Genomic DNA, 25,817 nt, shown 5'->3' with positions numbered 1-25,817 from the left:
TGAGCCAGAAGGAGCCTGTGGGCTCCAGGCCTACATCTAGGGAGAGGCCGCCACGCAGAATGGGCTGTGGTACCTGCTGTACCTGTGTTTAGAGGGACAGGTTTCAAATCTCCACTCTTGCACCCCAATCCACGCCCAGTGCAGACCCCTCCTGCCTCCCGGAGCCAGCTCAGCAGAGAGCAGGCTGCTGCAAACCCCGGCGAGCTGCCCGGGGTCTCTCCCCTAAAGCCTGATGGAGAACCAGGCAAGGGACTCCTGCCCCCATCACGATTATCATTTGTACTTCAGCTTCTCCCCCCAACACACCGCAACGTGAGAGCCTGAGGAGCTGCAGTCACAGCACAAAGGGACCTTCTCTCCTTTCTCAGGAGAGGGGTGTAACAGCAAGAACAGTCCCAGAAGAGTTTCTAGACCAACTTATTCCTGATTTGAGTCAGAGCTAAGTCAGTTTTCAAGTGCCTATAGATAGATGAAGCCAGACTAAAGTAAACCCCATGCAACCAAAAAAGATAGGTTCAATTGCACTTTATTTTTCAAGAAGTGAAATGTAAATCCCTCAGGGTGTCTAATCTGTAATGGGAAACAAGAAGTGGAATTTGTTAGTACTAGCAAGGACCTGCACTAGGACACTGCCACAGACGGGGTCCAGAGGCCACGTCAGGGTACCCACACCCAGACCAGCACAAGGAACGAACCCCCCAAAAATCCATGTGTCACATACTGTCAATTCTTCAGAGCTCTGACTCCTGCAGTGGCTCCCCGGGAAACCCCAGCTAAGTTTACCCTGCGAGACAAGCGTGGGCAGGGCAGCAGGTTGGCTATTTCACAGGCTTTAGTCTCCTCCACAATTTCAGCTGCATTTGGCAAGTCACCACGCTGCTACACTCCAGAACAGGAATGCCCAGCGCTTTGTGTTTTTCCCTCCCCTCCGCAAAAAAAAAAAAAAAAAAAAAAAAAAACAAACCACATTTAGGACATGGGTCAAATTCAGTTCAGAGATAAGAGGCAGTTGTAAAAAGTAAATTGTAGTAGAATTATTTTAAGAGCTTCCAGTTTATTAAGTGAAAGGGGGTTTATTTGTTTTAAAGACACAAAGACCTGCTCCTAGTTTTAAGCTGCGTTAGTGCCAATGAGTGGAGAAGTAAAAGTGCTGTGAGAAATCCACTGTGTTTGCCCACCTGTCTGCCCTCACTGCTTTTCCCTCTTGGCCCACTTAGACTGGAAAGTTACACCCCAACCCGCCGGCTGCCCAGCAGAGCCCAGGTGAGCTTATGTCCCACCATCATGAAGTTTTAACTTCTGCTACAATCCTCACGCTTTAAACAGCAGCAGAGAAGAAGGCACAGGAGATGGGCTTGGCTGCCTGCAGTAACTCTTTCTCGAGAGGAGCAGCACGTTACACATCTGTACTGCTGCTTTCACTGCCAGCGGAACAACCCAGCAAAAAACCAAAACCCCTCTGACCTCCGAATGCAAGCAGAGAGGAGACAAGCTGGCTGCACAATGAGTAACTTTTGTGAGGTTTCTCCATAACACACAGCTGAGGATTTGGCTTCTTACAAGAGCAGTGACTAGATGCTACATCTGTGCTCAGAGCACGGTCTAACAGAGCCCGGACTATCCGTGGCGCCACAGGGTGTCCCTGCCCAGCTGGCCATGGGCCAGTGAGCACCACATGTGCCCCACGGCTCTGCTGTGCCCACCCCAACAGCCCCAGCCCCGGGGCTTCCCCACGCGGCCTCCGCAGAGCCGGGGGCTCGCAGGAAACACCTGCCCGGGGTCTCTCGGCCAGATCTCCCACTGCACATTGCTCTGAGATGGTGTAGAGTCCCTAGGAGCCACCCTGGGGACTAAGAGAAATACTCCAAGGAGATCTTCACTGGGCAAGAAGATGAGATTTTAGTTTGTTTTTTTAAAAAGTAGTTACCTACTGCAGGGTCCTGCCAGACTTGATCTTCTGAAGCACTTTACAAAGTTTATATTTGCATAAAGTTTCGGGTTAATGAATCAACGGTTCACAGAAGTAGGACAGCAATACAAACGTGCAGTAAGACTGGTTGGTTCCTTCAACTCATCCCAACCTCTGCGCGTGTTTGTCAGGTCAGAGCGATGAGTCTGGGTGCAACAAGAGCCTCCTGCTCCCAGGCCCCGTCAGCCTGCAGTACGAGGGCCTGGGAAGTCCCTGGTTGTTCACAACTGTCCCACAGATGCAGCTCGTTAAGTGCAAAGTGCCCAGGAAGAGGCCATGCCCAGAGGAGAGGGCTCACAGGCTCACCAGGCAGCTCTTCATCCCAGCCAGTCCAGATCATCATCATCATCATCGCCAAAGAGCGGAGCTGGAGGGGGACGCCCCTTCATGCTCTGGAAGTCAAACCAGAGGGAAATGTCAGTCTTAAAAGCTCCCCAGTATTCAGTAACTGCTGCACAGTTCCAGCTCTGAAATCTCCGCCAGCTTTAAGGAGATGATACCAAGAAGCCTCATTACTGAAGTTTTTGTATTTCTCCCATGATGGTTTAATATTCCAGGAGAGATGCTCAGAGGCTAAAAGGGACAGGAGAGGGGCAAGACACTAAACCCCTTCAGTTAACCTGGCAAGTCTCAGTAACTGCACGGCAGCAGGAGTGTCAGCACCATCTCAGCCCAGACAACCTCTCTGTCTGGCTTTCAGCTGGGATATCAGCTCATTTTCCTCCTAGTGGCTGGTGCAGTGCTGTGGTTTGGATTGAGGATGAGAATCATGTTGGTAACACAGGGTGTTTTAGCTCCTGCTGAGCAGTCCTCACACAAAGCCAAGGCCTTTTCTACTCCTCACCCCACAGCGAGGGGGGTGGGGGTGCACAAGAAGTTGGGTGGGGACACAGCCAGGACAGCTGACCCCAACTGCCCCAGGGATGTCCCAGACCGTATCACATTGTGCCCAGCACATCGAGCTGGGGGAAGGGGAGGGAAGGGGGGATGTTTGGAGTGATGGTTTCTCAAGTCACCATTATGCATGACAGAGCCCTGCTGTCCTGGGGACGGCTGAGCCCCTGCCTGCCCAGGGAAAGTGGGGAACGAATCCCTTGTTTTGCTTTACCTATTAAACTGTTTTTATCTCAACCCACGAGTTTTCTCAGTTTTACTCTTCCCATTCTCTCCCTCCATCCCACCCGGGGGCGGGTGGGGGTGGTGTGTGTGAGCAAGTGGCTGGGTGGGGCTTTGTTGCCAGCTGGGGTTAAACCAAACACCTCCAAGCTCAACAATAAACAAACCCAGATACTCATGATTTATACAGAGAACACACAGGAAGCCCCAAGCTCAGCTAGCAGGAGCCAGCCAGTCCCCCACTGCCATGGGAAGGATCTCACAGACAAGCTACAGGTTAAGGCCTGAACCAGTTTAGTAGGAGAGGAAAGATACAAACACGTACCACTTCCTCCTCATCATCCTCTTCAGAGGGAACGCGAGGCTTCAGTGGTTTATGAGATGCTGTTTCAAAGAAGTTGTCATCTTCAAAGAGGCTAGAAGATAAAGAATTAACGGCTCGCTTGCAGATGATGGGATCTTGGTTTTACAAGTTATATTAAAAAATGATGGAAAAGTTTTGTTGCTGAGGTAAATTTTTAAGGCACGTACTATTCACCAGTGCAGAGCGGTATCAGGACCCGACAGCCACCAATATCAGATCCTAGAGAACCGCACGCTCCCCTCTGTGCTCGGCTGGGAGTTGGTGGCACCACTCTCTGCACCCACTGATGAGCCCGTTCTGCAACTGCTCGCCCCGACAGCCTGGCCTCTGCCAGCAGCTGGCTCGTGTCACCCAGTGCTGGCACCGTGACAGACCCAGCGCTCCAGCCCTGCGTGTGGGCTGAGCTGAGCAGCAGGAAGTGGGACTGTGGCTATCCCAGCAGTCACACCTTACCTGGAATCCTTTCGCCTGGGGCTGGAGCCCAGTTCGGGCTCTCCTGAGGTTTCTCTGATGACAGCTACGCTTGGCTCTGCTGTGCTGGATCCTGAGGCAGGTCCCTTCTGGGAGCCAGCTCCATCTGACAGGTCTGTGCAGTTCCCTCCCTCGCCATTTAAAGGAGGGGGCTCTAAACCCCCCACAGGCTCCTCTGCCCTCTGCTCTGCAGCTGGCTTTTCTGGAAGCACTGCCACATCCACTTCTCCTGGCTTGGCTTCTACAACAGAAGGTTCTGCAACTTCTGCCTGCAAAGATACCCTGGAGGGACTGCATTCAGGCTCAGCTTTCCTGGTGGGACTGCTCTCCTGCCTTTGCTCAGCTGGGACAGAGTCCTCATCCACCTCAGGAACAGGCTGTCCTGCAAGTACAGGCCCCTTATCAGGATCCAGGCAGGATTCAGCTGTGGAAGAGAGATGCTCCCCCTGGACCTTCTCCTCTTCTGACACCCCACTGCTCTGTGTCACCTGCTCCTCCTCAGGAGTTCTGGGTCTGGCAGACAGAGGACCAGACTCGCTGTCCTGGTCAGACACCGTGGAGCCTGTGGTTGCTTCCCCAGGATCAGCTGGGAACGCAACACTCTGCGCTAGGCTATGCTGCATGGGCTCTTCGTGATCAGTCGTTGCTCCACGTGATCCCTCCTGTCTTGCCACTCCTGTTCCAGAGTCCTCCTTTTTACTGTCATGATCTGGTTTCTCCTGCTGCCTGTTGAGTAGCTGCAGTGTTACGGTCTAAAAAATTGAGTAGAGAGAATGTAGGTTATACCCCAAAGAAACTATCACAGACCCCTGTATCATCTTCTACTGCTGGGCTGCTTTGCCACCCACAACAAATTTCTGCTTCGTTTATTTCAGACTCACAAGATAAAATTGTGGTTTTAGCCCAAGACTCATTCTCTCACACCGATCACCTTGTATCTCTCATCATGGCTGTACCTTAATAGTGTTCATGACAACACCCAGAACTGTCCTGCCACTGTATGTCTCTTCCAGCTCAAATTCACCCCGAAGAGATTGAAACACACTGTTCATGATCTTCTTTACCTGGAAAAGAGCAAGACAGGAAACAAAGATACAATTCATTAACATGTGAAGCAGTGGACTCAACGTCAGATACTTCTCCAGGTGAAGGAACAATAAATTCAAACATGTGGTTTTCAAAAAAATCCACTTTCAAATCAGAAATTCCCATACCAAAGGAGAATACATCACACCATCTTAATTCAGAACCATTATATATATATATACACACACCAAACCTCTCCCTCCAAAACTGAGGCAGGTTGCACAAACCCAAGGCAGACACACTTAGTTATTATTCTTTCAATTTAAAAATCTAAATCTCAAATCTTAAGTTTTAACCTAAAAAAAAAAAAGCAACAAAGTGGGCAGCAGGAAGATCACATCCTTTTTTCCTCTATAGACCCTGCTACTAGAAACACAGGTCTTTTGTGGAGAAAATAAAAAGTTTTTCCTTCTTGTTTCTGCTCAAAGAAATAATTCAAGGTAAATAGATTTGTTTAGTAAGGAGAAATATTGGATAGTCAGGCTCACTTCCTCTGTGAAGTCTGCAGGTGAAGATCCATCCTGATCCCTCTCCAGGTCTCGGATGCGTTCTTCATAGCGAGCCTTCAGCACCACCACATCAGACTGCAAGGCCGAATACTGCCAAAGGGAAACCGACTGTTAGAACAGCTTCAGACACCACCCCAACCAACCCCTGGAAACAGCTTTTTAGTGAGAGGTAAATGGCTGAGTGCACTTTAAACAGAGCTTTGACAGAGAGTTGCAAAAGACTTGGCTAAAAGTACCAAAATAAAGATATCCAACCAAGCCAAAACCTTGGAGGTCCGGAACTGTGTCATCAGCTCTTCAAGTTCAATTAACACCAAAACCAGGCACAGCATTACTGAGATCCCAGTGAAATGAGGGCTGGGTCTTACCACTGGACCTGTTCTGGTTTGCTGGAAGCAACGTGAAGTTATTCCTTCCCTCTCATATTCTGAAACTAATGTTGTTATTCTGGACATCAGTAACCTGAGGCTAGTGATTACTGCATTCCAGTTCATATTTAGCTGCTGTGTTATTCCCTTTACCTTCTCTTTGATAGGCTCTAGTTGCTCCAAACGTTGCTGAAACTCGGACAATTTTTGCTCCTCAGCTTTTTTTGAGCATTTTAGAGCTGCAAGCTGCAAGACAAGAACTAGAGCCCATCAGTTTAGAGCCCCTTTCAGTGTCACCCATTTCAAAAACAGTTTCTGCTCAAAATCAGTCACTCAGAACAGTGGAGATAAGCAGAAGAGATCGTTGCTGTTGCTTTAGTCCCAGAGCAGTGTCATCTTGGCTCTCCCTCATTCAGAACTGCAGTAGCCCACCAACCCAACGTAACAGATGCAAGTACAGACACATCCCGTGGACAAGACCAAATTCCTTAGCAGTCAAGAAATTAAAAAGTCAAGCCACGATTAGGTGGGAGAGAACTCTTGGTTAGTGTTACTGCTTATTTGGCACCACATTTCAGCAAAAGAGAACAGCCCTTTACCTTCTCTTCCAGCTGGGACACCTGCTGCTGCAGGGAATCTCTCTGCTCACACACCTCCTGGTACTGTCTAACATGCTGCTCCTTGGCTGAGGCCAGCGTACGTTCACATTTGGCTTCCCACTGGGATTCCAGCTCTGCCTGGATCAGTGATAGCTGCCCATCACGTAAGAGATCATTAGGAACACACACAATCTGTATTTGCACAACAAGTGGCTGAAAGCTCGGGGCTGGACAACATCTCCTGCCCTAGGCTGGAATCCTACGTGCAGATGGCAGCTCTGCTGCTGTCACCAGCTCCTGCCCACACCTCTCAGAGTTCAATTCCAGCCACAATCCCTCAGGCCTGGCTCCATTTCAGATCTCTTGGCATATTCCTAAGCAGCCTTTCACTCATCAGCAGTCCTGTATTCTTCTCTCTACTGTGAACTCAATTTGGTGCCTCTCCTCTGCTCAGTTTGACCCAGCCTGAATGTGATGCTGCGTGCCAGCCTGCATCAATGCTGCACCAACACTCTGCAGCCACGCCAGTGGCCTGTGATTCGAGTCAGAGAACGGCTGGGACCCGGCAGCCTTCCTGCCTACTCAAATCATGCACTTCCTTAGAGAGACATCAGTGTCAATCCCAAAGTCAGAAGCAGGGCCAACAAACACCAGGATATTTTAGAAAGACAACAAAGTGAACCCTGTGTTAAAAGTAACCCCTAAAATCAAGCAGATAATGTTTTCATTCGCCCACTACCTGAGCGCTTTTCACAACTATTTCCTACCTGTAGGTCCCTACAAGCCTTCCAGCTACTTGTTGGAGAAGCTCCCATGACTCCTCACCTGCTCTGCTGCGGCCTGGTCAGTCGAAGTCCGTGCCTTTTTCAGCAACTGTCGAAGCTTGTCCAGTTCCTGCTGATATGATCTGCGTATTTCTTCCATCTCTTCCTCTGCTTGAGCTCTCTCTGAGAGGGATTTCTTCTTCCTCTCTGCAAGATTCTGCAATACAGAACAGGACCTAGAATAAGCCAGGCTGCACCAAAGTAGCTTCTCTTCCTCGTGCAGAAAGTTTCTTTGAGCAGGGAATCTTATCACTTTAAAATCAAGTGGAGATTATTTTAGAGGTAGGAAGGTTAACACATTACTGGCTAGGATATTAAAAAAATAAATCAATCACATAAGCACAAAGGATCCACCAGCACAGGGAACCTTGCCTGCAGATGACTCAAGATTTACCCAACTTGCACGTTTACAAGCAAGAACGTTGGGTTAAATTTCAGCAGACAACTGAAAGCCTGCACGTCTCTTTAACGCTGGCACTGGACATACCCTTTCAAGAGTCTCCTTTTCCACCTTTAGGTCCGTTAGCTCTTCTTCCAGTGCTGTAATCTTCATGTCCAGCTGTTTGCGGCTCTGCTTCTCAGCTTTGAATCTAGTCTGAGTGTCCTCAGAGGCTTCCTGGAGCTCTGCAAAAATACACTTTACTGTGGGTTTCAGCACTACTTATATTTTAGGTTAGAGCATTTGGGAGCTGATGGGAAGGAACAGTGTCTCTTGCACAATGAGACCAAAACCATGTCTTGAACCTGCAGTGAGAACTAGAATTTATCAAGAGCTTCTTCTGTGAAATGGCAGTGCTTATATCTCAGCTTTTATCTTAACTTTTCAACCATTGGAACATCTCTGGTTCCTCTACAAGATGTTAGACAGTAATGCCAAGAGATTGCTTCTACAAAAGGCTGTGACAGGATGATGTTGTTCATTGATTTGGCCCACTTTCCTTTTAGTGGCAACAAGGACGCACACACCCTTCAGTCATTTCAGTGCATCAATATCCTTCTTCGATACCCTCGTGACTGATCCTAGGGAAAGCAGGAATAGATACCCCCGAGGAAAGGAAAAACCTATGACTTATAAAAGAGGAAAACGACAGGAAGGAGCTCTCATGGGACAGGCACAAGAAGCTTTACCTTCTAACTGTGCATGCAGTTTGTTGAGCTGTGTCTCATGTCGCTCTGCCTCCTGCAAGGCAGCAGACAGCTGCTTCCTCAGGTCCATCTCCTTCTTCTGGTGGGCAGTCAGCTCCAGCTGCAGCTGGGAAACCTGTGCTGTGGCAGCTGCTAACTCCTCTGCAACTTTGGCCTGTACCACAAAACGGAGCAGGGAAAAGGGACAAAAAACCCAATGTGTGAGTGCGAGGAGGCACCAGAACTGTTCTCACAGGAAGAACTGATAAGGTACTGGAGACCTTATCGGGGAAGTGCTGGGGTCCAGCACCTCACAGACATCTCCAATTGAAGAGGTAACAGTAACTTTTTTGCCATGTTACTCTAAGTTGTTTGGCTGTAACCTGTCCAGGCTGACTAGAAAGTTGCACCAACCACCTCATCATCACATTAGTCCAACTCGGTGAGTTTTCCTGAAAATCTTAAACATGTTTTTAAGACTAGTACCAGTGCCTGGTGGCTCTGCTCAGAGTTTTCAGGCTATGACGACATCTATTCAAGTAAAAGCCTGGGCTCCAACATCTAGTTATCTCCAATAAGGTTACAAATCACTGAAAAGCCACACAAAACACAGGCTTGTTCAGCCAAAAGAGCACCTTCCCTCCAGAGCACACAGCACGTAGCCACCTCAAGGTGCCCACACGGGCAAGGCTGTCATTTTGGAGCATAGTTCTCACAGTAATTTGTTGACCTGTTTAGATTTAGCATTGCTCAAAATCAGTGACTCATGTAGAACCAGGTACTAATACAGCTTGTTAGACAACTTGTAAACAGTATGTTAGGAGCAGCTCAAGGCATCAAGACAAAGACACAAAGTCACATTCCCAATCTTGTTGCATGAAACAAAATCCAGAGGATGCTCTGCAAAGACAGAACTACACCCCTCAGAAAACCTCACTTGCTGCAGGGAATACCTAAACAGCTTTGATATCTACGCCCACATTCAGATTCCCAACAGGCTTTCATGTTCTTGTAACTGATAAGTTCAGGAGAACTGGAGTTTCTTTCTGCTTTATCCCCATAAGAGGAGGTAAAGCACTTCCCTTCAGACTAGGACCACCACCTTCTGGCAGAGAAGAGCTGTGAGGAAAATTGTTCCAACTATAGCAAGGATGATACTGGCTGGGATAGTACACTTAATTTTAAAGAGGAGGCAGCATTTCAACAGAGACTGGCTAAAACCAGATCTGCTTTCCTCTTATGTTTCTATAAATGTCTCATTGCAGTTCAAGATACTAACTCCTAGTATGCTAAAAACACCACAAAGCCCCATGGCATATCTAAAGGTTATTTTAACACTTGACTTTGTCTTTAATGGCAAATAAAGAAAAATCAAAAGGAAATCCTATGCCAGGAACTGTTACTAAACTTAAGTTTCTGCAGCGAATGCTTCATATCTAAACTAGCTCAGCTCCAGCCTCCAGCTTTCAGGTACCAAGAGTCTTGTGTGATCTGTATCTGCTCTGACAATTATATGATCGTGACCTATTTCTCCCATGGGGGAGATGAAACGAGCAGCAATGTGACAAAGCTCTTTCAAAGTGCTCCCCAAGAAAGAGGGGGCCAGTTACAAAGCCCTTTTCCAAGTTGAAGATCCGTGCTAATTAAAGAGGCAATTCTTTTCATGCCAATCAGCTTCTAGCTAGTTCAAGAGGAAGCTGGGCTGGCACTAGGGCACAATTATCTATCACCTACACAGTCAGCAGACACACTGCCTCACCTGGTCCCAGCCCCGATCCACTGGCAGCATGTGCTAGGAAGAGAAAGCAGTGACAGGAAACAGGAAGAGTTAAGAACACAACTTGAAAGGCAGAGGCATTAATCATCATCAGAAAAGCAAAATGCTTCATTACAGGAGCCTAAGGCATGCCAGAGAAGCCTTTAAATTATTCATAGAACTGTAAAAGCTTAGACAGAAAAAGGTAGTGAAGCCTGGCTTAAAAAGAAAGCAGCTAAAAGGCATCCTTACAGGTACATACACACCCCAGATGTAGGAGTGGTCCTACTGTTTCACTGCACTGGAGAGTGCGGTGTATTACTTATCCTTACAGTACATGAAGCCTTCAGCTAAAGCTGTGATGGGCTCTGCCAGGGTTGAAGATCTAAAACCCAAAAGCAGCAAGCTCCTAATAGCTCTTCTCAGTGATCCTGGGTACAGATGCCTGGCCTGTATCATAAAATAAATTGTGCATCCCTATTTTTAAGTAAAGAATAGATAAAATAGCTTAAAATTCTCTTCCCTGATTCTGTCTGTCCATAGTGATCTTGGCAATTGCAGTCACAGAGCAAGGTTAGATAGAAGGAAGAGGAAGGAATACCAGCCTTCATATTTACAGTCAACAGTCTCACAAAAATAGGGGAAATCATCTCCCAGTGCAAGTCTTTTCTGGTCTAGCCTGAAGTCTGTTCATGTAATAGTGTTATCACCTAGGCAGTGACTGTGAATCAAGTGGAGTCCTGTTGAAGATGAGGCTCAAAAGATTCCTGAAGATCATATCTTACACTTCCAAAAGATGCTTCCTCCCCAAGTTACTTATCATGCAAACTGGATGTTGTGCTTACTGACAGAAGGGAATTTTATTTATTATTTTGATCTGACTTATTCCTGGTTATAATCTCTCACACTCCCTATGCATTACAGGTACATGACCTGGGCTCTCAGTGGAAAAATACAGTCCTCCTTTACTGTCTGCTCACACCAGCATATAATTATCAGCCATATATTGCTCTATTGTTTAGCATACTTGCTAGCACACTTTGGAAAGCAGCAGTTTCTGTTATTTTTAGGTGTGCTGAGTTATTGTCCTCATGCAGAGTAAGCATTTATCATCTCACATTTGAATTGGAGAGATACAAAACCCAGCAGGGGAGCATGGTGCAAGACTGAAGTTGGTGTAATTTAAGAAGCCAGTGCTTGAGAAAGCACAGAAGACACCATGAGACAGATCTCAAAGCTAGCCTACCTGGGCTAGGCTGTCGTAAGTGGACATTACAGGATATGCAGCCATGCATAAGTGCATTTAACTGGTTTGAAAGCTATTTCCCAGCAGCCCCTTTCACAAAAGCACAACAGAAATAAACAGCTTTTGATTAGTATTAAAAAAGTGCAAAAGTGCAATGAAGAAACTCTAGTAGGAAATATTTTTTTCTTATAGCTACATTCACTCTTTATCAGTTAAACAGAAGGAATAAAACTTTTCTGAAACCGTCAGTGCAACTAAATAAGTACATTTTGAACCCAACAAAGCCCTGTGATATACACAATTCCCCAACATCTTGGCTCTATACCTACAAAGTTAACAATAAATCAGACACTTTCCTGTAAGATAGGAATATTAAAGCTATGACAGCATAAAGATCCACATTTATACCCTCCGTGCTGCTTTTGTCATGAAAGCCATGAAAATGATATTCAAATTTTTTCTCAAAAAAGCTTTCAAAACATAAGGTCAGAACTACAGTTGTCTTGTAAGAGAACTGACTTAAGCCTTGCCTAACAAGGCTTCAGCATGTTTTAGTGCAAGAACCAGCCCCTTTCCTGGCTGCAGCCAGAGGTCTATGGCTCTGCTCATCGTCACCATTACCTTCTCCTGTTCTGCATGCAACACCCTTGCCTGTGTGTTTTCATTTGTTGTTTGCAGTGAATGGTTCCTCTGCTCCATTAGCAAATTACTTTGTTCGACGTATCTGTGAACAGGGGAAGACTGCATGAGTGTTTGCATAAAGACATGGACTTGGAGCAAAAGGCTCAGATAGAAAAGGTCTATTTCAAAGCAGTTTTCTTCTGGGGCTTGTCATGACAATTCTGCACTAGAAGGAGCCTGATCTCAAAAGGGTGGAATGGGTGTGCCTGGCACAGCAGAGATTATATCAGCTTGGATAAGGGCTTTACCTCTCTGCCACACATCTAATGTTCCCATCACATAGTCAAGAGTTTTGATAACCTGATATCCACTCATCTTTTCCACTTCCTTAAACAAGTTATTCCCCTTCTCAAAACGGAATGGAACACACACCCAACAGTGAAACTAGGGACACCACATCCCCTAGAATTTCTTCCACCTTACTAAAAAGCTAGCAAAAGTAACTCCCAGAAGCAGAGCAAGCATGCTCAAAGAAGATAGCATGAGGGTTTTTTCCCCTTCTATACATTCATGTTTATTGTAAACCACTGTTATGGGGATGTGCCCTGTGGGGGTGTGTGCATATGTGTGTGAACACCCACACTTTTAATACCATAAAAATCCCCAATTATAACCATCAGAACATATCTCTACCCTAAAGAACCCCCCTCCTAGTTATGCCTAACCAAGTGTCATGCCTAGTTATGCCTAACCTAGTAAGTGCAGAGAGGCTGTACTTCCCACTCCTTACCTCTGATTTCTCTCAATCAACTCGCTGATCTTCTCATTCTGCTCCTCAATCCGACTGCTCTTCTCAAATATCTCTTGCTTCAGTCTCTCATTCTCCTAAAGCATAGCACAGCATGAATATTCACTTTACTTGGACTTCCTGGCAGCAGCACCTAAACCTTTGTTTTGTGCAGATACAGTACAGTGGTAAAATTTATCTTCTGTGGTAACATCACAGGAAGGCACCGTGCTACCTTCAGCAGCAATCCTGGCACAGTGGTTGCCAAACCACGTTCTAGAGAATATTGGTCTGGTTGACTTTTTCACCCACAAAACCCAAGATTGTAAGGCTGCTGCCTAGAAAAACTACAAAGCATAAGACTAAGTAGTGAAAAACAGAAGTAGTTCTTGCAACAGGGTACTTCAGCTGTGAAACTCCGTTCTGCAGGATGCTATGGGTTAAGTCTATAACGGTTTAAGAAGAGGCTGAATTTCTCCAGCATGAACCTTTTGCCAAGGCCAGTGTATCAACTCTGGCTCGGAAAGTACCCAAAATACATTCTGTTGAGAAGGGCTTTTTTCAGGGGCAGAGTGGTGGAAATCATCGTGTATCTCATGCTCTTACCTAGGCAGCTGGTTTTGGCCATGCAAAAATAGAACACATGGGTGGATGGGTATTTGGGCCAAGCCAGTACAGCTATCCTCATGAGGAATCACGCAGTGGGCTCCAGTTCCTTACAGAAGTAGCCCAATAAGGCTGGCCAGGCTCACCTGGATTATGCGTTGGATATTGCTCATGATCATGGAGGCTTCCATAGTAACAGAGGAGATACCAGGCAGTAGTGAGCTGTTACCAGCGTTTTGTTTCTTCAACTCCTCCACCTGCAGGAATAAGCCATTCTTAAACCAGATGAAATAAATTTATGGGTGTAGGTAAGAGTCAGACATCTGCAAAGATCCATTTGACTGTTCCATCTGATCAGCTGTAGGGTATACACCACTGTATCAGCTGTGACATCTCCTGAAGGGCAGCCAGTCTCCCCAAACACAATGCATCGTGTGATATTTAAGACTGCAAGAGACAGCACCTCCCCACAAGTCTAGACTCAGCTTGTTCATAGTAGCTGAATTGCTACCACTTCAAGGTCTGATAATACTGGAATTTCCATCACTTACAAACTTAATGCAGGCATTTAAATAGAGCCAACTCCTCAGACTACATTTGGAGAGCGAATAGCAGTAGGTTCATCAACAAGCCTGCCTATGCCATACATTACCTTGGCAGCCAGATGATCCATTTTATCTACTACTTTGCTAACGGCCATTCGGATTTCAGTGTTGTGCTGCCGAGCTTCTGTCATCAAAAAGGAAGTAACATCCCCAGGTGCTTGAATGGAAATGAGAGAGACCTATAGTCACAGGGGGAAAGCGCCTATATACAAACATATCAAAAGCAATGCTTAGCAGTTTGAAGGCTGCTAGATACAATAGCCACTCTCTTCCCAGAAATAAAAGGGACATGGTATCTGGGAAACTAATAATGTAGGTATTTTCCAAATAACATGAATAGGCAGGTTTATGACTACAGGAAATTCTTGAGCCACGTGACAGCCCTTGGGTCAACAAGACAGAAGCCCCCAGACACACAGAACACTAGTACACAAAGAGGTACAATCAAACAAGAGGAATGGAGACTGGCTTCTGAAGCTCTGAACTGAAAAAAATGTGCTCCAAGAAAGGTTCAGCTATACTCCAGTCTTCACCAACAAGGATTACCTAAGCGGTTCTTTAAATGCCTTTAGTCCCTCCTAGGTTGCACCTTTTTTTTTGGGCTGTGTCCTCTCACTTAGTAAAGGCCTCTACATGTACACCTAGACTATTTTCCTGCCTGGTAGAATAGCTGTTTAACATTACAGTTATATTTATAACTGGAAGCACCAGCTACAAAATACCTTTAGTAATACAGAGCCTTAGGAATACACCTAGAAATTCCATCCCCTTTCACACTGCATGAAGTTCCTTAAGGTAAGAAAAAGATGGGTATTTACTGGGAAATGCTTGCCCCTATTTGGTATTAAAAAATAAGAATTTGTGAAACAGCACGGCATTACAGACAGGATGAATATGTATGCTACCATTGCTACCTAAAATAAACAGTTTACTGCAGGTATTGCAGCCTTTTGAAAAGCATGTACTTTTTTAAACATACCTTGGTAAGGCGTGGGATACATCTGTCCTACAGGCTGGAGTTGAGAAGCAGATGCAGCAGTTTGGGGGTAAGCAAATGCCATTCCTGGATATGCCTGGCAGAACAAGTTCAGTAGATTAGAATATGTTTTTTTATTTCCCCCCCCTCCTCACACTTAAGTGGTTTTCACATTTTTTAAGCCCCAGAACAGGGATGATATTTAGAAAGAAAAAAAAGAGAATTAAGGAGCGGGCAGTCAAATTACACAACAGTCACAGTAAAGGGAAAATAACAGTCACTCTTCTTTCAAGGCTTAGATATGTGTTCAAGTTACCACAGCTTAGTACGTTACCTTCTTCACTGAAGTTCAAGCAAAGGCACGTTACCCTGCGTTTGTGAGAGGCAAAGATCAGCATGTGAACAGCTCACTCTGAAGTTATGCTAACTTGAACACAAAGCTATTCCTAGGAAGGGCTCAAAAAGTGCAACACAACTGGATTGCAACTTTACTGCTCAGTGCTCATCAGGAGCTAAACAGACTGAAGAACACATTAATGCCACAAGTACCCCACTCATACCAATTTACTCTCTCAGGCAAGGAAAAAAAGAAAAAGTACAATACAACTCAGGCAAAGTAGCTAGAAGAACTCGAGACATCGGAGTCAAATTTTCAAAACAATATATCCAAATCACTGTCAGATTAAAACTTCACTTTAAATGACTAGTTTCTATTTCAACAAACAGAAAAGCTTATCTTGTTACTTGCCACACCTTCCTCATTTTCAACACCAGGAAAATGCAAAGCCAAAGGAACGTAGTGCCACACCAGTTTTGGGTTTTGTGTGGGGGTTTTTTTGGTGAGGTTTTGGGTTTCCATTTTTTTGTTTTGTGGTTTGTTTTTTTTGGCCTTTTTTTAAACATAGTGGTTTTATTAATATCAGATGTTTTCTTCCTCTGCCTGAATGCTTTAAAAATAAACAGTGCACCTATGCCACTGATTTCCAAAAGCTCCAGAAAACAGGATAAGTGAAAATAACTACAGAAAGCAGACAGCAAAAAGCTTGGGTTTAGATTTTACAGAAGTGTTTGTACAATAGTTTTGTACTAAGTCTTTGCTACCTGATGTGGAAAATACATTGTGTGTTTAGCCCCCAAAGTTTCCTTGTTAGCAAGCACGTGGCATCACTTTACACCAGCAGCACCACAAGCCTTTTAAAAGGACTTTTCTTTTGCTGGATGAAAACCCATGACTCACAAACACATTAAGTGTGCAAATGAGCTCTCACAGAAAAAACAGACGCTGAGCAAGAAAAATTCCAACCTAAAATGCTTTTCTTTTCACCTGCTCTAGAAGTACTGGGAAGTTTTTATTTTATCCATTAGAAAAGCAGACATTCAAGTCTGGTTAACTCTTAGTTCAACTTTAAGAAGCCATCAGCAAACAGAAAATTAGCCCTTTTTGATTACATTCCAAGAGGCACGTGACAGAAACCTGAAAATGCCAAAGAACAGTCACAGGAAACAGCCTGGGACTCTCATCCTTACATGCTGCTACAAAGTCCTTGCTCCCAGCAACGGACAAGACAGTAAGACTTATGAGAAAGGACAGAAGTGCCAATTTTGTCCTTCATTTCATTTTGGTACCTGAAAGCCCTGTGCTCCTCCAGGCAGAGCTGAATGGGGTTGGATTGTTGCAGGTATTAAAGCAGCAGAAGATACTGGGGGTGTAGAACCAGATCCTTGAGGTACTGAAAAGGAAGAAAGAAATTCAGCATGCCATAAAGTAGCTAGAAATAATTTACCTCATCCAGTGGGAAATGGCAAAAAAAACGTCACTAAATAGGCAAAAATTAACATAAGCCTGTCTGCAGCCTTGTGAAAATTAAATCCAGTCAAGCAAGTGATAAAAGGTCAAGAAAAGAGTAATCTTTCACAGAAATTCCACTTCTAGCTACATTTAGACAACCTCTTTTCATTCAAACAAAGGTAGCTCTGAAGTTTACTGACACAAGATGTTATTCAGACTGACTCTAAAGACTGCTCAGCTGACCAGCAGCTGACACTAGTATTCCATCATGGGAAGACAAGTCAAGCCCACTCCAGAGCTGCCAGCCCTCTGATGCCCATCAATCTTACTTCCATCGTTTTCAAACAAAAAAATTTTTGTTCACTGGGAAAGGATTTTTAACCGTTGCATTTACAAGTCACATGTCCTAGAAATCTCAGAGCCACCCAGCACACACGATGACAGAGCAGCTCATGCATTGTGGTAACTAATGTGTGCACAAGCTCACAACAAAGACATACTCCAAGGTCTTCAGTCTTGTGCTTTATGAATTAGTCTATCTATGGATCTTTGGATCAGCAAACCTTATTAGAAGCTATCAGTTCCCATTTCAGTTCCTGAAGGGAATCCTTTATTCGTAGAGCCCTTGTACTTGAAACCTGCAAATAAGTGAAATCTCTCCATACCAAGCCCAGGCTCACCAGCACATTACCTTGTGTGGACACTGTGGGCAGTACTGCATGAGCTGGTTGTGATGGTCTCACTGAAGATGAAGCCACTGGCTGTGCTGTCCCTCTCAGTGTATTTGGATCCTAAAAACATTTCTGCGTATTACAAGGCATGCTAAAGAACGAGCAAACAGTTTGAACCCAAGATCACTTGAGACTAGGTATTACCCAATTAACCCAACTGAACTAGATAGGAACAGGGGAATTGTTAAACCCTTTTGCCACAGAGTATGCTTGCCCTGTACAAAGTGAGAGCTATTGCTGCGGACTCCACTTTAAGGAATTCACACTATAGAAAAAGCATCAAAAAAAAAAAAAAGTCACATTTATGTGATTGGTGATGTACCTCTATTTCCGAGTCACTGGAGTCAAGTTGACTACCTGCTGTCCCGGCAAGGAAAGGCAGCATGGGCTGTCCCATTTTAGCCATCCGAGAAATTAGCTTTGCCTTTGCTACATCTGGATTCTAAAAGAAATGTTTGCAGTTACTCTTCCTTTGTCTCTCAGCCCAGGCTTTTCAGATATTACAGACACATCTGTCAGGATTAGACTCTTCTAAATTACTGCCTTAATTCTGGTTCTTTCAATTTTTCAATGACTCTGAAAAACTGTTTTTCAAGCACACAAGATGACACTGAGGATTTGTTAATCTGGCTTGCTTTATATACTCTCCTTCTGGGATGACATTGCTGTCACTACGTAAAAAAAAAAATCCATTCCTGCACAAAACACAGCAACAAGAAGAAAATGTGTTGAGGAAGCTGCTTAGCAGCTTTTTCTACCCTGAGGCACATGCAAAAAGTCTTCTTCTCATGTAGGTATATAAACTTATACTGAATGTCCCAAGTACTCTTTGTTATCCATTTAAAATTTGTCCATTTATCCAAGACAACAACTAGCCTTGTGAGTATCCACAAGGTCAAGGTAATTTTGTATGGAAGAGCAGGAACTGGGACTGAGGTTCCCCCTGTTCTGCTAATCCCTTCAGAAACAAGGCCCTAATCTGCTGTTAGTAAGGCGAACATTTAAGAGTGTCTTGCTTGCATGACATTCACTTTATCTTCAGCAATAACCAAATGCAGAGGTGAAACCAACCAAGCTTCCCTACTGAAGGCTTCAAATTAGTTAGGAAAAAACAACACTTACTGCTAGCTGTTCACTGATGGAGTTTGACTTGGCCCGAACAGCTGGCTCCCTGAAAAGCCAAATAGGTGTATACTGATATCAGAGAGTAACAAAACTGAAATTCAAGATCCAATATTCTGCATTTCTAAATACTGTCAAATACATCTCGCCTAGGAAAGCCATTTTCTTGTATCACGAACATTCTTTTAGCTTACTTTTGGAAGATTCTTTGCAACATTATCTGCAGATTTCCGAACATCATTATGGGCAAGTTCCATGGCTGTGGAACAGCTGGTTACAGAAGGATGATTTTTGTTGATTGCTGTAATGACCACGTTCTGCTTCAAACAATTTTAACCACTTCCAATAACAAACTACATATGGCAACAAAAAGAGCACTTAAACTTGAACTCCCCAAAAAGGGTGACTGACCCATTTAGTTAAATTAAGAAACAAATGACAATGTAAAATTTGCAATTAAACAAATCAGCCATGACCCAAGACCAGCTTATGACTATACTGCCACCTGAGATGAGAAGTGCCTGTACAGCTTAATCACACTAGAGCTCAGTAATGCTACAGAGGAATTACTTCTTGCATCTGTGCCCACATCGATTTCGTTAAATCCGGAAGTCAGTATTCAAGCAGAAGATCTCCTGCAACTCTTGGTAGCAAGCATTGCCCTGCACTGACAGCACTAGGCTGGCACACAGGGGACCCACATTTACCACACGATGTGTTAATGCAGCATTGTGCCACATGTTTATGAATGTCGCCATCTTTTAATACACCAAGTTGTTTTAGCTGTGCTGCTTCTTACCCAGGCTTTGGAGGTATCGTAGATGGAGGCAATAAACCAGTGTCTGCAGAGAAGCCATCTGCATTGGGTACTGGAGAAGGTGCAGGAGAATCCCTTGAACTAACACTCTGTCCATCTGAACCAGAGCATTCCTTTACCAACTTCACCTTAAAAAGCACGTAAGAAAAAAAGATGGGTTCCCAAGTTTTCAGCAATTTGATTATTTCTGATGACTACTCCTTTGTCAAGATCACGCACCTCAAGTAAAAGCATACAACTGATTCACAACTGGAGAAGCTGAGTCTTTACATCCTGTCATTCCTCACTGAGACAACGAAAAGATCCCAAGACAGTTAGAACAGACATAGCTCAGTAAGCAGCCTAGAGGGATTTTTTGGGTTTAGGATTTTGGTTTTGTGTTGTTGGGTTTTGGGAGTTTTTTTTGTAAATTAAAGATATGTATCTTCCTGAGGTATATGGTTTATAACAGTTTCTGAGCTGTAGTTCTTATGCCAACAGGTTTTCACCTTGCAGACAGACACTGCCACCCAACAGCCACAAAGCAGATGCAAAACAAACACTTGGCAGGAGACACTCACCCGCCTAACTTCAACCTCAAAAACTAAAGTAGAGTCTGGAGGGACACGGCCAGCCACTCCCTGAGCCCCGTAGGCCCATGCTGGCGGAATGATGAGATATCTTCGCCCTCCCTTCTTCATCCCCATCATTCCTTCTTCCCATCCCTGTGGTTTTCAGAGACACAACAAAAGAGAAAAAAAAAAAAAACAGTTTGATCAGTGACATTACAGTTTCTTTTAATTACACTGACTAAGACACCTTCAGGCACCAGTTATAGGAGATTCTTGTAAAATCCTATTCATTTTCAGTCTGCAGCACTAAACCTTTGTCTTACAATGAATTGTAGTGGCCAGTTATAAATCGCAACATTAACTTAAGAATAAAGACACAGCTCCCAACATGTTCATAATGCAATTGGATACAGCAATCTCGAGCACGAAGGCTGGAGGCTTCCAGGTCTCCGTATGGTTCCAGAAATCTGTTTCAAGTTTTAAATACTGTAACTTAAGCAGCTATCACAGATCACACAGATATCCTGGAGAAAAGAACTGCATGCTGTGCTGTGTGCACAAATTCTGCAGTTGCAGGTGGCTTGCAGGGCACACAGTGGTGACCCCTCTCAGCATTCAGGGAAAGAGCAGGACTCCATATCATTGAGAGATCACTTCCAAATCGCTATGGTTAGATTTACAAAGCACCCACAGAAAACAGTTGTAGTGAAGTTAGAACAATGCAAACTGTCAAATGGATGCCGGCCTTTAACAGGAGGCAACATTAATAAGAAGATACACATTAAAACAAATAAAGTAGACAAATAATCTTCAATAAAGGACAACTTGTAATGGGTCATATATGAATTACTCAGATAATGGAAGTGACTTGAACAGGAGCATCTCTGATTCACAACCAGATTTTATGGAATAATATAAGGGAGTATCATATCACCTGGACTGAAAAATTATTACACAGCCAAAACCCTCATGATTTGAGTTAGAGGGTAAAACCATTCTAGGCAGTAGTACTATTTTTTACTAGATCATCCTAAAACTTGACAGTTGTCCTCACCCTCCCATGCCCTTCTCCCAGGTGTTGTATCAGAGCTATCTGATGCTCTGCTTCTGAGCCACAATGAGTGGGGAGGAATCTGAACTTCTGACATTAAAATCCTCCTTCAAAAATAGGGTTCCTAGAGAACAGGGTCATAGATTAAGTGACTTTCAGAAAAACAAAGACAAAAACACCACTCTGAAAAACCCAGTTCTTGAAGACAGGAAGCTTCCTTTTTACCAAACAGGACAACAACTTCTTTCTAACACTGCTATTGAAAAGGAGACTGGGCTATGCTGTGCCAATTATGAAGAAAAAAATATCAGTCACTGTTACAGAGTGTTTCCTATCAAATGAAACATGACAATCAGATAGCATGCATGAATCCTGAACAAGATTTTCAGTAATTCAAAGCTCTAAGACTTCAGTTATTATAATGAAAGTGCCAGAAGTTCTACCTTGATGACCTTTCCAGATCCCAGCTTCAGCCGCAACAGCTTGTCTTTGTTAACATTTGAATCAAACACCTGGAGAGTTGAAGAACAAACACAAAATACATGGATTTCCCATCTGTTTCAAGATTCTGAACGCTACTTTACACATTCCATAAACTCCTACAGTCTCTTATGTGATACTGCTACTTCCAAAATTAATTCTCAACAGACGTAAGACAGAGCATGTCTACAGCTTCTAGTCCATTGCACAGTACAGTTTCTTAAAGTGAATGGTAGCTGGAGACTCAGAGTTTAAAACTGCTTTGAGCTTGATAGTCAGGACAGGATCGGGCAAAGTAAAACACTACATGACAGATTTATATTGAGCAAACAACTGTCTAGAAGTTTTGTACATTAAACTAAGACATACGCAGCTGAACAACTCTTTCAGGAGGTTAGAAATAAGCTCTGCTATGTCCCATTGGTACATAGCGAGAAGCATGCCAGGCAGATCAACAAAAAACAAAAAATTGTTTTACAGCAAAAAGAGTCAACTGCAGATGGGTGCAAATGCAAAACCCTTTGTCGTGAATTTTGCCAACAGTAAAACCAGTAGAAGTGCTTTAAAGGTAATGCTTTGAAACATTAAAGTATTTCTTTTATTAGCAAACTGGATTGGACGCAGCTGTAGAGGATGTAAAAGCGATCTCATTCTTTTAGTATTTGGAAATGCACTTTATGTCAGACAAGGCCCTTCTTATCACCTCCTCAAGCTGCTTCCAAAGGAGCACAGCTACCTTCATTGTCCCTTCTCACCATTTTCACTAATATTACTGTGTGAGAGTGCCTATGAAAGTTAAAAGTATTTCAATCACCTCCTCCTGAAGAGTAATGGAATCCCTTATTATTCTATAGGTAACACGACTTCACTTATGGTGCCATAAGTGACTGAAAAAATACCTTTAACATCAGCACCAATACTATGCTAGATGCGGCAGGTTCCTTCCAGCAACTGTCACACTCACTTAGATTTAGGAGGTGGCAGGAATGTCTTTACCTGTCCAAGCCCGTTGTTCTGGAACAGCCAGCCCGTATAGGCTATCTCCAGAGAGTCTCCTCCTTCTACTCCCTGCCCTTCTCCAAGAAGGAGATCCTGGTAGAGCACTGAATCGAGCACTGGGGAGCTGTTGCATTTGGCAATGCACACCTGCAGAAGAAAAGCCTATCAGTGCCTCTGGCTGTTAAAACAGACTGGCAAGTTCCACTATGACTTATTACAGATTTGATGCATTTGTTACTGTACTGATCAAGCCCAGGTTATAGATGCACTTACAAAGCATTCCATGTTTCCTTGGGCTGAATTTTGCTGAGTAAATTCCCTCTGCTCTACAAAACCACTGCTGTTACAGTACTTGAGAATCTTGATCAAAATTCCCATCAGAAGTGAGAGGCTCCCTGCCTCAAAGAGGCTTGTATCTAATGAACAAAACTCAGGCAGGCTCATTGCAGACCTGCCTCACGGTCATGCAGATACTCAAAGCTGAACTTCAATGAAAAAATATAACTGACTTAGAACCTTTCAGCGATAAGGTGCTCTCAGAGATACATCTTGGTTTGCCTGTTGTTCTAAACAGGGCAACAAGTCATGCCTTGCACAGAGTAAGTAGTTACCTGTTTACTGAAATCCATTGCTGCCTTTTCCGACTCAAACATGATGGACCAGTTTTGTCTCTGATCATCATAGAACGTACTGTAATTGTTGGGTTGAACCTGTGGGAAAGGAAATCAATCCTATGTTATACATTAAAAGATGCATTCAGCTAAAAAAAAAATTCACATCCAAAAATCTTAAAATAAGAGCTACTGAAATTAAGCAGAGGCAGAGGAAGAATCCTGCTGTATTACTGCCCAAGTTCAGAATGCAGAAATTATCTTTTATTTATGTGCTCATTATCATGGAAGAATTATTATAACTCAAATACTTTAGCAAATATTAAGTTCTTCATAGAAGCTGCAGCTTTCACAAGGTGGTGAAAGTTTTCACGTTTCTTTGAAGGTAGGCTCTATGACTATATAACCCACTCTTTCAACATGCACTTATAAAACTAAAGAGCAAGCTAGCATCCTGGTCAGAAATTTGGACTGAGATTCTACTGTTTCAGGGTAAAATGTCTATCTATCAAAACAAGAAATTTTGTGTCACCTGATGACAAGCTAGGAGCAACAAATCAACACACCAATGTTCTGTAAAACTGGCAGAAAATAGAACTTCCTGAGAGCCCATTTTATGACTTACAATGCTCCAAATAGTTCTCATCAGCAGGAAAATGCTGAGTGTCAAATTTCAGAGAGAAAACTTCCCTTGCTATCATTTCCTTCTGCTTGCTCAGTTGTATTCTCTCAGTATTAACTACAAATTAATAGCAAAAGGAATTTTGTTTTGTTACTATCCATTGTAGGGCTGCAAAACTCAAAACAACTCCTCTGTGATCTAGAGGTAATAATACACCTCCTACAGCGTACAAACTTGTGTTATGAAATCTACTGATGAAGTGTTCCGCAAAAGGCAGCTGCAAGTCTCTTGAGCAACACGTTAGGAGGAGCAGCAGAACAGTGCTCCCAGTCCCTGTGACACCTCTTGCTGTGCCAGTCAGATGTCTGATCTCAAAGGCTATAAACTAGGATTTAAGAAAGCATTTCAGAGTCAACTTCTGCTCGCTGTAAACAATACAGACCACTGAATGCTTTTCTAATCCAGAGTCTTACCGTGAGTACAAAGCCTGGATGGATCCTTGCAGCTGTGATCTGTTGCTGCTGACTGATGTAAAGGAGGATCCTGTACTGGATTCCACAAGGAATTGGGCAGGGGAAAAAGAACAAAAAGCAAAAACTCAAAACGTCTTCAGTTCTAGTGTGCTTTGTCAAATTCTGAGCCTAAGATTACAGTATTTATTTGTCAAATACACCTTGCAGCAGCATTTTTCACAGCAAAAATACTTAACACAGTTTTGTAATGCCTATTAAAAACCTCTTGAAAATATGTAAGCTTTATTTAGCTATAGGAATCAAACAATTCAAACTAATTATTTTACAATAAGCAAGATGCTTTAATTCCACATTTTTCGCAGTTACTACATAAGAAGATGGTGCACTAAACCTTCGATACATAAAACTCACAATTCACAGCATACAGGCATAAAACAATGTAACAGATTGAGTAATCATAAGTTGGAGAGATATTTCCAAGCACTAAACAATGCAGATACAACACGATATTGACATATTTGGCTCTACTAGACACGATCTACTAAGGAAGAGAGCTTTCCTTTATGTACCTGCACTCAGCACAGCCAGGTGGTGAACTGGGAGTAATCTGCTAACTGTTCCCAGCGGGCAGGCTGTGATATTACAGAGGCAGCCTGAGAAAGGCCACGTTAGCTTCCTTCTGCTAGTCCTGTCCTTCCCAGCTCCCCCAGGAAGGCCACACTTGAACACTTCTCAGATCAGTGACTCAGGAATTAGTTTACCAAGCTACTTTTTTTTTTGTTCTTGTCAAAGCAGAAGCAACTTAGTGAGACAACATGAACTGGGGGATAGGAAACACCATAAATACCGACATCAAGGACAGATAGGAATATCCAAACTATCTTTTGAACACACCAATCTACTGGGCATTCCAGTGCCGCATTCTTAGAGGAGTGCTTGGGAAGAAGAGATATTTGACACCAAATAACAAAACTTAAGCAAAGCATCTTGGTACTACTAGACAAAATTTTGCTTTATATTGATTTTCACACGTACAGATTGTGATCCAGTTGTCAAAGACGTTCTGAATAACTATCAAAATCACTTCCATAAACATTTTCTAGGGGCAGTGCCTGAAACACTGCAAAATATTTCAGTCACAAGTTGTAAGAGATCTTACAAACTCATGGATTGCAGAGAAGAAAGATGTCACCAAGTGAAATGGCTGAGCCATAAGAAGAGCCAGGAGAGCAGGAAGGCGTAAACAGCAGCAGAACTAAGACCTCCAACATCAACAGCAAAGACATTCTGGTGAGCTCAGAGAAACACTGCCTCATACCAGTGCACTCTTGGCATGAAAATGTTAAAGAAGTGAAGTGTTTCTCACCTCTTTAGTAGCATGGTTCCCCACTACAGCTGCTCCATACTTGCCTTGCTTCAAGTACTGCCCATTTGTACTGGAAGACAAGCGAGATATTCAGCTGCAGAACTATCCCTGCCTCAAATTTCTCTTTACTGTTGATGAGTTTTTCTTCTTTAGAGTTCAGGTCCCTTTCCTCATGCC

At 43.7% G+C, this 25,817-nt stretch overlaps 1 protein-coding gene across 8 annotated transcripts in view; it reads right to left on the bottom strand.

The window, feature by feature from the left end:
* Positions 1–510: 510 nt before the first annotated feature.
* FKBP15 (FKBP prolyl isomerase family member 15) overlaps positions 511–25,817 on the bottom strand; it is a 28,012-nt gene continuing 2,705 nt past the window's right edge. For 3 of the 8 annotated variants that reach the window (XM_074891011.1, XM_074891012.1, XM_074891014.1), the window contains exons 4-30: positions 25,641–25,710; positions 24,275–24,349; positions 23,180–23,278; positions 22,566–22,715; positions 21,533–21,601; positions 20,048–20,191; positions 19,470–19,615; positions 18,671–18,719; positions 17,871–17,990; positions 17,509–17,608; positions 16,655–16,758; positions 15,032–15,125; positions 14,100–14,209; positions 13,594–13,704; positions 12,845–12,939; positions 12,055–12,157; positions 10,191–10,223; positions 8,435–8,606; positions 7,794–7,930; positions 7,308–7,463; positions 6,483–6,635; positions 6,037–6,129; positions 5,495–5,605; positions 4,877–4,984; positions 3,903–4,672; positions 3,411–3,501; positions 511–2,361 (exon numbers count right to left, since the gene is read on the bottom strand). In XM_074891011.1, coding sequence (XP_074747112.1) covers positions 2,287–2,361; positions 3,411–3,501; positions 3,903–4,672; positions 4,877–4,984; positions 5,495–5,605; positions 6,037–6,129; positions 6,483–6,635; positions 7,308–7,463; positions 7,794–7,930; positions 8,435–8,606; positions 10,191–10,223; positions 12,055–12,157; positions 12,845–12,939; positions 13,594–13,704; positions 14,100–14,209; positions 15,032–15,125; positions 16,655–16,758; positions 17,509–17,608; positions 17,871–17,990; positions 18,671–18,719; positions 19,470–19,615; positions 20,048–20,191; positions 21,533–21,601; positions 22,566–22,715; positions 23,180–23,278; positions 24,275–24,349; positions 25,641–25,710 — 3,538 coding nt within the window. In that variant the 3' untranslated portion in view covers positions 511–2,286. Of the gene's footprint in view, positions 2,362–3,410; positions 3,502–3,902; positions 4,673–4,876; positions 4,985–5,494; positions 5,606–6,036; positions 6,130–6,482; positions 6,636–7,307; positions 7,464–7,793; positions 7,931–8,434; positions 8,607–10,190; positions 10,224–12,054; positions 12,158–12,844; positions 12,940–13,593; positions 13,705–14,099; positions 14,210–15,031; positions 15,126–16,654; positions 16,759–17,508; positions 17,609–17,870; positions 17,991–18,670; positions 18,720–19,469; positions 19,616–20,047; positions 20,192–21,532; positions 21,602–22,565; positions 22,716–23,179; positions 23,279–24,274; positions 24,350–25,640; positions 25,711–25,817 lie in introns of those variants that run through there. The other 5 variants (XM_074891013.1, XM_074891017.1, XR_012631818.1 and 2 more) reach the window with 4 other exon arrangements.

This window comes from Strix uralensis, chromosome 21, assembly GCF_047716275.1.
Source record: "Strix uralensis isolate ZFMK-TIS-50842 chromosome 21, bStrUra1, whole genome shotgun sequence".
In the NCBI taxonomy this organism is placed as follows: domain Eukaryota; kingdom Metazoa; phylum Chordata; class Aves; order Strigiformes; family Strigidae; genus Strix; species Strix uralensis.
This window is presented reverse-complemented; position numbering and strand designations above follow the sequence as displayed.